We start from the raw sequence: 13091 nt of genomic DNA on the forward strand, positions 1-13091 counted from the left end.
CCAATTTATTAAAAAAAAAACATTATTCTTAATTATTTTCCTCTCTTAATTTTCAAAATTCTCAACTGGTTTTCAAAATTTAGCAAAAAAAGTAGATTTTTGTGATCAAAAAATTCAAAAAATCATATTTCTTGAAAAAAGAAATTTTTTAAGGCTCCAATTCATTCAGACAGACTTCTTTTTTCAATTTAGGTCTCTCAATTAATTTTCAAAATTTTCAATTAGTTTTAAAAGTTTAACAAAAAAACGTAGGAAAAACTCTTCAAATTAGTTAAATGAAAACACATTTTTTATAAATTTAGGTCTTTTTATCTCTTTTTTTTTTCTCTGAACTAATTTTCAAAATTCAGAATTGGGAGTAAAAATCCGAAACAAGAAGATTTAAGAGAAAATTATAATGAAAAAGAAGAAGGGTAAAAAATACTTATAGTAAAACTTTGCAATTTATTACATAATAACACACTCTTGAAAAATTCAGGTTTTTTTACAACAGTTTTTTAATAAATCAAAAAAAGTGACCAAAATCACGAAAAAATCAAAGCAAAACCTCCACATTTATTTAAAAAGAAAACATTATTCTTAATTATTTTCTTCTCTTAATGTTTAAATTCTCAATTGGTTTTCAAAATTTAGCAAAAAATGTAGATTTTTGTGATCAATGATTCATGAAAAAAGGAAATTCAAACAAAAACACATTTTTTTCCAAATTAATTTTCAAAATTCTCAATTAGTTTTTGCTATCTTATCTTACTTGAATTTTTCTCTGGGGCGCAAGTTCTGACACACCCTGTAGAAAGACGATTTTAATTTGGTGGTTTTTTTGGGGTGCAACAGGTGAAAGGAAAAGAAGTTGGAAGTGAGAGTTCTTTGAATCTTAGTCAAACCAGCATTGGGATGCCCGATGGTGATTTAAGTGATTCGATGAGCGTCTCTGGGAAACTGGGACAGAAGGGAGACTTTGATCGAAGACAGAAGAAGAAGTGGGTGTATGATTTTTTTAACATTTTTTTAACATTCGCAAGTATTTCACAAAGCTTAACTACTTTATCATCCATTTTTTTCTAACTAACTACTTTAACTTAAAAGCTGTTAAACGAGTTGTTGTAGAAAAAAAAATCGTATTGATAATAATTGTTCATTGCTAAAAAAGGTAATTAAACAAAAAATAATGCAACCAATTAAAAAAAAGAGGTGTTTTGAGAGAAAAAATAATTTTGTTTTTTTTCCTACAATCAAAAAAATTGTTTACAAAAAAATCTGAAATGTGAGTTCTTTTAGCATTTTAGCGATTTTAGGTAGTTTTAAGTGGATTTTGGTAGTTTTTTTTTAATTTTATAAAAATCACAAGTTCAAAAAAAAATTAAAATATGATTTTTAGTAAAATCGCGTATGAAACACAAAAAAACAACCTAATGTGTAACTTTTCTGGCTTGTTTTAATAAAACAATAAAATTTGCTAAAAAAATAAGCTAAAATAACGTAGATTTTTGGCTTGTTTTGACTAAATTTTCAAAATAAAAGAAAGAGTTTCATACTCAAAAATGAGCGAAATTCATAGAAAAAGGTAATTTTTGTCCACTTTAAAAAAAAACATATAATATTAGAATTTTTGTCTCAAAAACTATCTAAATGTCTCGAAAAAAGCTAAAATAACGTAATTTTTGTAATAATTCAGCGATTTTTGGATTGTTTTTAACGATTTCTTACTCAAAAACTAGCAAAATCCATAAAAAAAAGTTAAAATATCTCTCTTTGACGTAATTTTTTAATTTTTTTGTAATGTTTTATAGAAATTCTTACGAAATAAATTTTTTTTGACTTAATTCGGTAAAAACAGCCTAATTTGTAAATTCTCCGCTATGTTTTAATGAAAAATTGCAAAGTAAGCAAACTTCTGCATTAAAATTAAAACTCTCTAAATTACTCGACACGGTCAAAAATAGTGTTTTTTTTTTTTGAGAAAAATTAATGAAATAAGTAAATTTTTGGGCTTAAATATAATTTAAATTGCATAAATTGTCGAATTATGCTCAAATTGGCTTTCTTCAAGTGATTTTGCTCTTATAATTTTTTTATTTTCTAAAATTTTCTCAAAATAAGTCCAAATATCTTCGAATTTTTTCGAAATTGATGTAACTTTAGCTTGTTTTAAACAACTTAGCTTATTTTTAAATCAAAAAAGCTTCCATAATTACAGTTACGAAATACTCAAAAAACAGTAAGAAACCTGTTTTTGAACAAGGGATTTACCGATTTTCCAAAATTCCAAAAAATTACCAAAAAATTACCAAAAATTACATGTAAAGTCACATTATTATTGTGTGTTCCTGTATTATTTTGCGAGATTTTTGTGAAAATAAGTCAAATTACCACAGAATTAGGTGAATATGACGTTATTTAGTCTTTCTCAATCAACTTTGCTCGTTTTTTAACTAATTTTTTTTATTTTGCGATTTTATTTAAAAAAAAACTGAAATAACACCCAAAATTGACAATACTTTGTCCTGTTTTCCACATAAAACTTTATTTGGATTTTTTTATTTTCTAAGATTGCGTCATCGAATTATGCTCAAATTGGCGTTATTCAGTTTTTTTCAAACGATTTTGGTCTCACAATTTTTTTTTATTTCTTGAAATTTAGTCAAAATTAGTCAAAAAACCTTCGAATTACGTCGAAATTGATATAATTTTCGCCTATTTTAAACAGTTTTAAATTTGAAACAAATAAACTTCTTAATGTGAAAGCCCAATTTATAGTTTTAAGGTGCCTAAAAAACAGTAAAAAAATGTAACAATTTAAGAAAAGTATTTTTTTATTTCAAAAATATTATCACAGGTTTTATTGATTTTTATAATTTTTTTACAAAGGCTGTTGTTATTTAAGGGTTACAACTATCTACATTTTATTCAATTTTTATCGATAAAAATTTCATTTAATTTGAAAAAATTGCAAAACTCAAAAACAAAACATTTTTTTCACTTTATGAAGTCTCTTTAACTGACATTTTTTTTGTTACAAGCATTGTCTTTGAATAAATCATAATGATAATAATAATAATCAAAATGATAAAAATGAAATTTTCATTCATATTTTGACAGATATTTTGGTATTTTATAATAATTTTATTGACTTTCACATGCGTTATATGCTATATTGCAGTATAAAACACAAGCTTTCTGCTTTATTCATTCAAATTTTAATTAAAAAAAGCTGAAAAAAACACTGAAAATTTACATTATTCTGACCCGAAATTGAGCCAACAACATGTTTTTTTTGAAAAGTTTTGACAAAAATTACCGAACTTTATTTGGATTTTTTTTCAATAGATTTACATTGTTTTTGATTCATTTCATTTATTTTCTAAGWTTTTGCCATCAAATTATGCTCAATTTGGCGTTTTTTGGCTTTTTCGAGCATTTTTAGTCCRACAAGCTTTTTTATTTCTTGAAATTTGGTCAAAATAAGTGAAAAAACCTTCGAATTATATCGAAATTGATGTTGTTTTGGTCTGTTCTAAACAATTTTAAATTAAAAACAAATAAACTCTTATAASGAAACCTCATTTTATAGTTTTAAAATGTCCAATAAATACTAAAAAAATAAAAATTTAAAAAAGTAATTTTTATTTTTCAATTATATTATCGCAGGTTTTATTGATTTTTATAATTTTTTAATAGTTACAACTGTCTACATTTTATTCAATTTTTATTAATAATGTGTTTGAATAAACAGCTTTTTTCTATAAAAATTAAATCATATGGCAAATAATCACACATTGCCCCTCCATATGAGTTATTCGTATCAAAAACATTATACAAGGTAATAATAATAATAATATGCCCAATTTATAATAATAACTTTATTTAACGGTAATATCCTTTACATTAAGTAAGAATAAAATTATAATAGAAAACAAATCACATATAATAATTATTTTATTGATTTTCACATGCATAATATGCTATATTGCAGTATAAAACACAAGCTTTCTGCTTTATTCATTAAATTCGGTCACCGCTTTACTAAACTTTCAATAACAAATAAAATAGACAACATCTCATGAAAAAACGGCGTAAAAACTGCAATATAAAATATTTCATGTACTTCCTGCATGTACCACAAAATTTCTAGAGGTGTGTGTTATACTAATTTGGTTAAAATCCTCTGTAAGGGAGCGTGATTACAGACATGAACTCCTCGCCGAAGCCATGAAAGCAATTTAGTTGATTTTAGAGACAAAATTTTGTAAAACCCAAAAAATTATCAAATTTAGTTTAAATTGATTTAATTTTTGTGCGTTTCGAGAGATTTTCTCAACATAAATCAAAGAGTTATGTTGAAAATGACGTTATTCGGTTCTTTTAAATTAATTTTTTATTTTGAGAATTTTACTTACTTTATTTTGGCTTTCTTCAAACGATTTTGCTTTTATAAACTTTTTTACTGTCTGAAATTTTGCAAAATAAGTCCAAAAATTTTCGAATCATATTGAAATGGATGTAACTTTAGCTTGCATTAAACGATTTAGCTTATTTTTAAATTAAAAAAAAAGCTTCGATAATTACAGTTACAAAATACTCGAAAAACAGTTAAAAAACCTATTTTTGGGCCAGGGACTTAATTATTTTTTAAAATTTTATCAAAACTAGTAAAAATAAACAAAATTGGATCTAAATTGATGTTATTTTCGTCTGTTTCTGTCTTATTTTGCGATATTTTATCAAAATAAGTCAAATTACCGCAGAATTCAAAAGTTTCGTTATTTTTATTTTTTTCAAGCAACTCAATTGATTTTTGAGTCAAAATTTTGTCAAAACGTTTCAAAAAATTATCAAATTTCGTTTAAATTGAGCTTATTTTTGTGCGTTTCGAGAGATTTTCTCAACACATGTCAAAGAATTATGTTGAAAATGACGTTATTTGGTTCTTTTCAATTAACTGTACTTTTTTATTTTGCGAAATTTTAATTAAAAAAGCTGAAAAAAAACACTGAAAATTTACATTATTCTGACTCGAAATTGAGCCAAAAACATGTTTATTTTGAAAGGTTTAGACAAAAATTACGGAATAAGATTAAAATTAACTTTATTTTGATTTTTTTCAATTTTGCCATTAAGTTATGCGCAAATTGGCGTTATTTTGGTCCTTCAAGCTTTTTTATTTCTTGAAATTTGATCGAAATAGATGAAAAAAACTTTCGGATTATATCGAAATTGATGTTGTTCTGGTCTTTTGTAAACAAATTTTAAATTAAAAACAAATAAACTCTCATAATGAAAGCCCATTTTATAGTTTTAAAGTGTCTAATAAACAGTAAAAAATTCGAAAATTTAAAAAAGTAATTTTTTATTTCAATTGTATTATCACAGGTTTTATTGATTTTTATAATTTTTTAATAGTTACAACTGTCTACATTTTATTCAATTTTTATTAATAATGTGTTTGAATAAACAGCTTTTTTCTATAAAAATTAAATCATATGGCAAATAATCACACATTGCCCCTCCATATGAGTTATTCGTATCAAAAACATTATACAAGGTAATAATAATAATAATATGCCCAATTTATAATAATAACTTTATTTAACGGTAATATCCTTTACATTAAGTAAGAATAAAATTATAATAGAAAACAAATCACATATAATAATTATTTTATTGATTTTCACATGCATAATATGCTATATTGCAGTATAAAACACAAGCTTTCTGCTTTATTCATTAAATTCGGTCACCGCTTTACTAAACTTTCAATAACAACTAAAATAGACACCACCTCATGAAAAAAACTGAACAAAAACTGCAATATAAAATATTTCATGTACTTGTAATTTCTAGAGGTGTGTGTTATACTAATTTATTCGAAATCCTCTATAAGGGAGCGTGATTACAGACACGAACTTCTCGCCGAAGCCATGAAAGCAGGAACCCCATTTGCCTTATGGAACGGCCCTACAATCGTCGCATGGTTGGAATTATGGGTGGGAATGCCGGCATGGTATGTGGCAGCATGTCGAGCGAACGTGAAATCGGGGGCTATCATGAGCGCCCTCAGCGACACCGAAATCCAAAGAGAAATAGGAATAAGTAATCCGTTGCATCGGTTGAAATTAAGACTGGCCATCCAGGAGATGGTGTCGTTGACGTCGCCCTCGGCCCCAAAGACCTCGCGCACGACATTAGCCTTCGGGGATATGAACCACGAATGGATTGGGAATTCGTGGCTGCCGGCATTGGGGCTGCCCCAATATCGGACCACCTTTATGGAGTGTTTGGTCGATGCGAGGATGTTGGACCATCTCACCAAGAAGGATCTAAGGGGGCAACTCAAAATGGTCGATAGTTTTCACAGGTTTAATTGTGTGTGTGACTCGGGGTGAAATTTATTAATTTTTTTTTTTTTTTGTAGGACTAGTCTACAGTATGGCATATCATGTTTGAAGAGGTTGAATTATGATCGAAATTTGTTGGAAGAGAGGAGGAAAAATTCTGAAAATGCGTTACAGGATGTTTTGGTTTGGAGCAATGAACGTATTATTAGATGGGTGTCGAATATTGGATTAAAGGTTATTATTATTTTTTTTTTGTATTAATTGAGTTTTTTTTATGTTTTTTTTTTATAGGAATATGCAAACAATTTATTAGAATCAGGAGTCCATGGTGCTTTAATTGCATTGGATGAGAGTTTTGATGCGAACAGTATGGCTCTCACGTTGCAAATTCCGACTCAAAATACACAAGTAAGTATTTTTTTTAATAATTAAAAGTCAAAACAAGAAAAAAATTAAGTTTGTGAATTTTTTTCTACTATTTCTTATAAAAAATAATTTAATTAGATCAAAAATTAGGTTTTTTTTAATTTCTTTCAAATAATTGAGCTTATTTTTCACCCTAATTTTGAGAGATTTCGTCAATTCGTTTTTTTTTTTTTTTTTCAAGCAATTTGCTCATTTTTGAGCCAAAATTTTGTCAAAAATAACTAAATTGATGCTATTTTCGTGCGTTTTGAGAGATTTTCTCAAAATTAGTCAAAGAATTGTCACCGAAATAAGTTAAAAATGATTTTTTAATGAACTTTTTGAACTAAAAAGCTGGGAAAACATCGAAAATTTACATTATTTTGGCTTGTTTTCACGTGTCTGAAACATTTATTTCGCACGATTTTGGCTGAAATCACTGAATAAGATTAAAATTGCCTTTTTTTGATTTTTTTCTTAACTCGTTTTTGAGGCATTTTTTTTATTTTTAAATATTTTGTCGCACCAAACCGGAAAATCACCGAATTATGCTCAAATGGTCTTTTTTCAAGCGATTTTGCTTTTATAAACTTTTTTATTTCTTGAAATTTTGTCAAAATAAGTTCAAAAATTTTCGGATTATATCGAAATTGATGTAATTTTGTTCTAAACGATTTATCTCATTTTTAAAGAACAATACTCAAAAAACAGTAAAAAACTTGTTTTTGAGCAAGAAATTTACTTATTTTCCAAAACTTTATCAAAGCTAGTCAAAAAATTACAAGATTAGATTATTTTTATAATTAAATTATTTTTATTTTTGTGTGTTTCTGTCTTATTTTGCAAGATTTTGTCAAAATAAGTCAAATTACCACAAGATTAGGTGAATATGACGTTATTTAGTTTTTTTCAATCAACTTTCCTCGTTTTTTAACAATTTTTTTTTATTTTGCGAGATTTTATTTAAAAAGCTGAAAAAAAACACCTAAAATTGACATTCTTCCGGCCTGTTTTCAACGATTTTGTACGATATTGAGCAAGAAACATATTTATTTTGCAAGATTTTGGCTGAAATCACCCAATAAGATTAAAATTGACTTTGTACTGATTTTTTTTCAGTCCATTTAACTCGTTTTTGGAGCATTTTTTACTTTTGAATATTTTATCATAAGAAACCGGAAAATCACTGAATTATGCTCAAATTCAAGCGATTTTGCTTTATAATTTTTTTTATTTCCTGAAATTTTTTCAAAATAAGTCCAAAAATTTTCGAATTACAACTTTGGCTTGTTTTAAACGATTTAGCTAATTTAAAATCGTTAAAATTACAAAAAACTCAAAAAATAGCCAAGGACTTGCTTATTTTCCAAAATTTTATCAAAACTAGCCAAAAAAATACCAAATTAAACCTAAATTGACGTTATTTTCGTATGTTTCTGTTTATTTCGCGAGATAAATAAGTCAAATTATTACCGAATTAATAATAATAAATTATGTTATTTAGGTCAAAATTTAATTTTTTTTGAAAATTTAGATTGTTTTTAGGTCAAAAGTCCTTCTATTTTTGCGAGGTTTCTCTAAAACTGACTAAAAAAAATTACTGATTAGGTCAAAAATTTCGTTTTTATTTTTTTTCAAGCAATTCAGTTGATTTTTGAGTCAAAATTTTGCCAAAACTACCCAAAAAAAAATCAAATTCAGTTTAAATTGACTTTATTTTTATGCGTTTTGAGAGATTTTCTCAAGGTAAATTATGACCGAATTAAGTTGAAAATGACGTTATTTGGTACTTTTTAATTTACTTTACTTTTTTATTTTTCGAAATTTTACTTAAAAAAGTTGAAAAAAACACTGGCCTGTTTTCAACGATTTTGTACGATACTGAGCCAAAAACATATTTATTTTGCAAGATTACGATAGACTTTTTTTTTTCAAAACATTTAATTTGTTTTCTTTTTATCTTCTTATTTTTGAATATTTTGTCGTAACAAGTCAAAAATTACCGAATTATACTCAAATTGGGCTTATTTTGACTTTTTTCAAGCGATTTTGCATTAATAAACTTTTTTATTTTCTGAAATTTTATTAAATTATATCGAAATTGATATACCTTTAGTTTGTTTTAAGCAATTTAGCTTATTTTTAAATCAAAAAAAGCTACCATCGTTCCAGTTTTAGAATACTCAAAAAACAGTAAGCTGTTTTTGAGTCAGGGATTTACTTATTTTCCAAAACTTTACAAAACTAGCCAAAAAATTACCAAATTAGATCTTAATTGACGTTATTTTCGTGTGTTTCTGTCTTATTTCGGGAGATTTTATCAAAATAAGTCAAATTACCACAGAATTAGGTGAATGTGACGTTATTTGGTCTTGTCCAATCAACTTTACTCCTTTTTTAAGTATTTTTTTTTAATTTTATTTAAGAAACTGAAAAAAAACACCTAAAATCGGCATTATTCTGACCTGTTTTCCACGATTTTTATGAAATTGGACCAGAAACATGTTTATTTTGAAAGGTTTTGACAAAAATTACCGAACTTTATTTTGATTTTTTTTCAATAGATTTACATTGTTTTTGAGTCATTTCATTTTTTTTTAAGATTTTGACATCGAATTATGCTCAAATTGGCGTTATTTTCGCTTTTTCAAACGATTTTGGTTTTACAAACTTTTTTATTTCTTGAAATTTTGTCAAAATAAATCAAAAAACCTTCGAATTACGTCGAAATTGATGTAAGTTTGGCCTGTTTTAACCAATTTTAAATTAAAACAAAAAAATAATTATAAACTTATAAAAACCCAACTTATAGTTTCAAAATACCCAAAAAAAAAACAGTAAAAAAATCTCTAAATCTGGATAAGTAATTTTTTATTGTAATTATATCACCCGTTTTATTTATTTGCAATGTTTGAATTTCTACAAACAATTTACATTTAATTTAAAAAAATTGAAAAATATAAAATATAAAAAGTAAGAAACGAAACTTTTTTTAAATCATAATTTTAAAAAATTAAAGTGCTATAAAAATGTGATGTGTTTTGAAAATGAAATTTTGTTTTGTTTAAGAATTTATACGAATTTTTTTTTACTTATTTAAAAAAATTTTCGATTTCTAATGTTGCCATATGAAAAAAATAAACATTTTTACAGATCTCAAAAACAAAAAAAAAAACAAGAATAGTATATTAAAAAACAAGTGTTGCAAACACTCTCATTGTGTTTCAAATACAATAAGAGGTTGTATCACGCGTTCTTTATACTATTTTTTCACAAAATTGCATTTTATACAACTGTTTTCAGTTGTGACACTGAAATAGAAAGAAAATCTTGAAAAACATCACATTTTTGATGTACAGATAGAATTAGAATTTTTAAAAATTATACAGGGTGTCAAAAAAAGATTGTAAAATATTTCAGGTGGTAATAGTATGGACCAAAACAAACAAAAAATTCTTATTAAACATGGGTCCGCAAAGCAGCGGTTTCGGAGATATACCTCCTTGAATATTTTACAATTTTTAATTTTACGAATAATTTTTTTGTGTTTTTCCAGGCAAGGCAAACCTTAGAAGTAGAATTCACAAATCTCATCCGCGTGGCGACAGAGCGACGAGTGGTGGATGACCTAGTCCGGTCCTGATATGGCCCCGACCTCCATTAAAAAAAAAAAAAAAACAGACCATGTAGTGTTCCGCTGCTCGCAGTCATATGCAGCCCGTGCTACCTCTCCCCTCTCGTCGTCGATATTCGCTGTACAAAAGAAAAAAATCAGACTTGTGTATGAAAATGACATAAGAGCTTTAATGAACTAATCTGTATCGTAAATAACTTATAGTATTATTAATTGTACATTGAAGTTGTTGTTTATCTGTTGGATTACCAGCGAGTATATTGTTGAATGTGGCAGCGACAGTCAGTATTATCCCATGCGTGCCTGCACTCGGTGCTGCCATCTGTTGAGCTTGTAGACACTGTTAATTTGCTGATTAGCTAGTACAAAAAAAAACTACCGGTGTCCTCGTAAAGCTTCTGGATGTGGATGGTTTGTATCCGACTTGTACTCAGCTATTTCACATCTTGATTAGCGAATCCGATTACACAAGGCGACAAAAATAAGCCATGTCGTGACAACTTGACAAATTTTAGATCACTAAAAAAATTTTTTTTTTTTTTTTGAACTAAATAATTTTTTTCTAATTTAAATGAGTTTAAAATACTTTAACTTTAAAAAATCATTACTCAATAACTATTAGGCCGATTTTCTTCAAATGAAGTCCATTCTAAAGGGATGGACTTGCCCTTTAGAATGATATGAAATTTGTAATTGAATATTGGCAAACTTTTCTTTGAACAGTTTTCGAAGAAAATCGAAATAATCTAAGGAAACCCTACAAGTAAAACAAAAAACTCAGTTTATTAGCTCAAAAATGTGCTTTAAAAAAGCATTGATTTTTCGACTGGTTTGGAGAAAATTTTCCAAAAAAAATGCATTTTTGATTTAATTTCGTGATCTATCTCAAAAAAAGCTAAAAAGTTCAAAAAATAGTATGATTTATGACCAAATTTGACAATTTTTTTTTCGAAAAAAAAAACAATTTTGTTATTTTTTTCGAAAATAGTTTTTGTACTAGCAACTATTTTATAATTTTATTTAGGGATTCTAAGAGAAGTATTAATTTTGAAGTTTTTGATGCTCTACACGATGGTAATGATGAAAAACAAAATTTACTCGTAGGGTTTTTCTTAGATTACTTCGATTTACTTCGAACTTCTTCGAACAATGTTCGAAAAAAAGTTTACCAATATTCAATTTCAAATTGCGTATCATTCTAAAGGGCAATTCCATCCCTTTAGAATGGTCTTTATTTGAAGGAAATCGGCCTAATAGTTATTGAGTAATGATTTTTTAAAGTTAAAGTATTTTAAATTCATTTAAATTAGAAAAAAATTAATTAGTTCAAAATGTGTGGACTTTTTGAATTTTTTTTTAGTGCATTTGATTTGTCTCACTGAGACGAACAAAATGATATAAAATTTGTCAAGTTGTCACGACATGACTTTTTTTTGTCGCCTTGTGATAATTAGACATTGACCTTCCATCACAGATACGATTTCTAATAATAATTGTGTTTTGCAGTTGCAAGAAGAGAAGATCGCAGCAATTCAAGAGAAATTGGAATTGGCTGAACAAAAACTTGCTCAGTTTTCGAAATTGCCTGAAATGGAGGAACAACTGAAGCAGCGCATGGAAGCGCTGACTCAGGTGAGACCTCAGGTACGAAGCTCTCAGCTCACTTCAATTTATTATTATTATTATTATGTGTTTTAATATAGCACCGATCACGTTGTTGTTCTCTTTCTCTCTCTCTCTCTCTCTTTTTTTTTATTATTGTGCACAATAACAGGAGACGTGAAGATCAGTGTTACCAAAATAGTGCTTTCTATGTAATAGATAACAATTCTTCTAGAGAGTTGTAGCAAGTGAGCCTTGAGCATTGTTAGTCATTTTTTAAACAATTTAATCTATAAGCTGAATGCTCTCATTGCATGACTTTAATAAAAGAAATAATTGATGTCTAATATTTTTTAGGTATGTTTTTGTGGAGCATGAATTACAACAATTGTTTTAGTGTGTTTGACGTGAATTCATTTTCTTTTAGGCTACATCAATTAAAGAATTGAAAATATTTAGATTTTTTTAGAAAAAAAAAATTAAAAAAGTCAGACAGTCTTTTATATAGTGACAGAAAACGTTAATAAGAGCTCAGATTTGCTTTTGTAATTTTTCTAGGTCGAATGGTTTTGGAAATATGAATGTTTAAAGGTAGCACAAATTGGCAACGTTGCAATACATTTTGAACCAGTTTGTGTCTGCGCATAATAATTTGAAACGTTTGTTACTATAGAAACCAAGAAATTTTTGATACGTTGTTACCAAATTTATTTAATAAAAAATAAAATTTTGAATAATTTTATGGTTTAACAAACCACCGTTTTTTTGAGTCACGCTGTACTTTTTTTATTATCCGAATTTTTAGAAAAAACTAGAGAAAATATTATTAATTTTTATCGAATCACGAAAATTTGTGCGTTTTGTTAATTTTTTTCTTATCGAATTTCAAAAATAAAACACTTCTTTGCTGCGAAAAGTAATGATTCTTAATAATAATAATTATTATTATTATAATTTGTTAGACGTCAAGGGCATTTAGAATAACATGGTACTAAAAAAAGTACAAAATACAAAAATACATGATTACAAATTTTTTTGCTTTTTGAGTAAAATATCTTCTGAATTATTTAAGTAATCGGTTGAGTAAAACTTAAAAAAATTATACACTGCGATTT

At 26.7% G+C, this 13091-nt stretch overlaps 1 protein-coding gene across 1 annotated transcript in view; it reads left to right on the top strand.

Moving 5' to 3' along the window:
- LOC123007511 (liprin-alpha-1) overlaps window positions 1-10957 on the top strand; it is a 136442-nt gene extending 125485 nt beyond the window's left edge. The window contains exons 12-16 of the mRNA XM_044402856.1: window positions 835-986; window positions 5882-6355; window positions 6413-6569; window positions 6627-6743; window positions 10297-10957. Of these exons, the coding sequence (XP_044258791.1) occupies window positions 835-986; window positions 5882-6355; window positions 6413-6569; window positions 6627-6743; window positions 10297-10383 (987 nt within the window). The 3' untranslated portion in view covers window positions 10384-10957. The remainder of the gene's footprint in view (window positions 1-834; window positions 987-5881; window positions 6356-6412; window positions 6570-6626; window positions 6744-10296) is intronic.
- The last annotated feature ends 2134 nt before the right edge of the window (window positions 10958-13091 follow it).

Source organism: Tribolium madens, unplaced genomic scaffold, assembly GCF_015345945.1.
Source record: "Tribolium madens isolate multiple individuals breed KSU strain unplaced genomic scaffold, Tmad_KSU_1.1 Scaffold_3;HRSCAF=73;Tcas5.2_LG2, whole genome shotgun sequence".
In the NCBI taxonomy this organism is placed as follows: Eukaryota; Metazoa; Arthropoda; class Insecta; order Coleoptera; family Tenebrionidae; genus Tribolium; species Tribolium madens.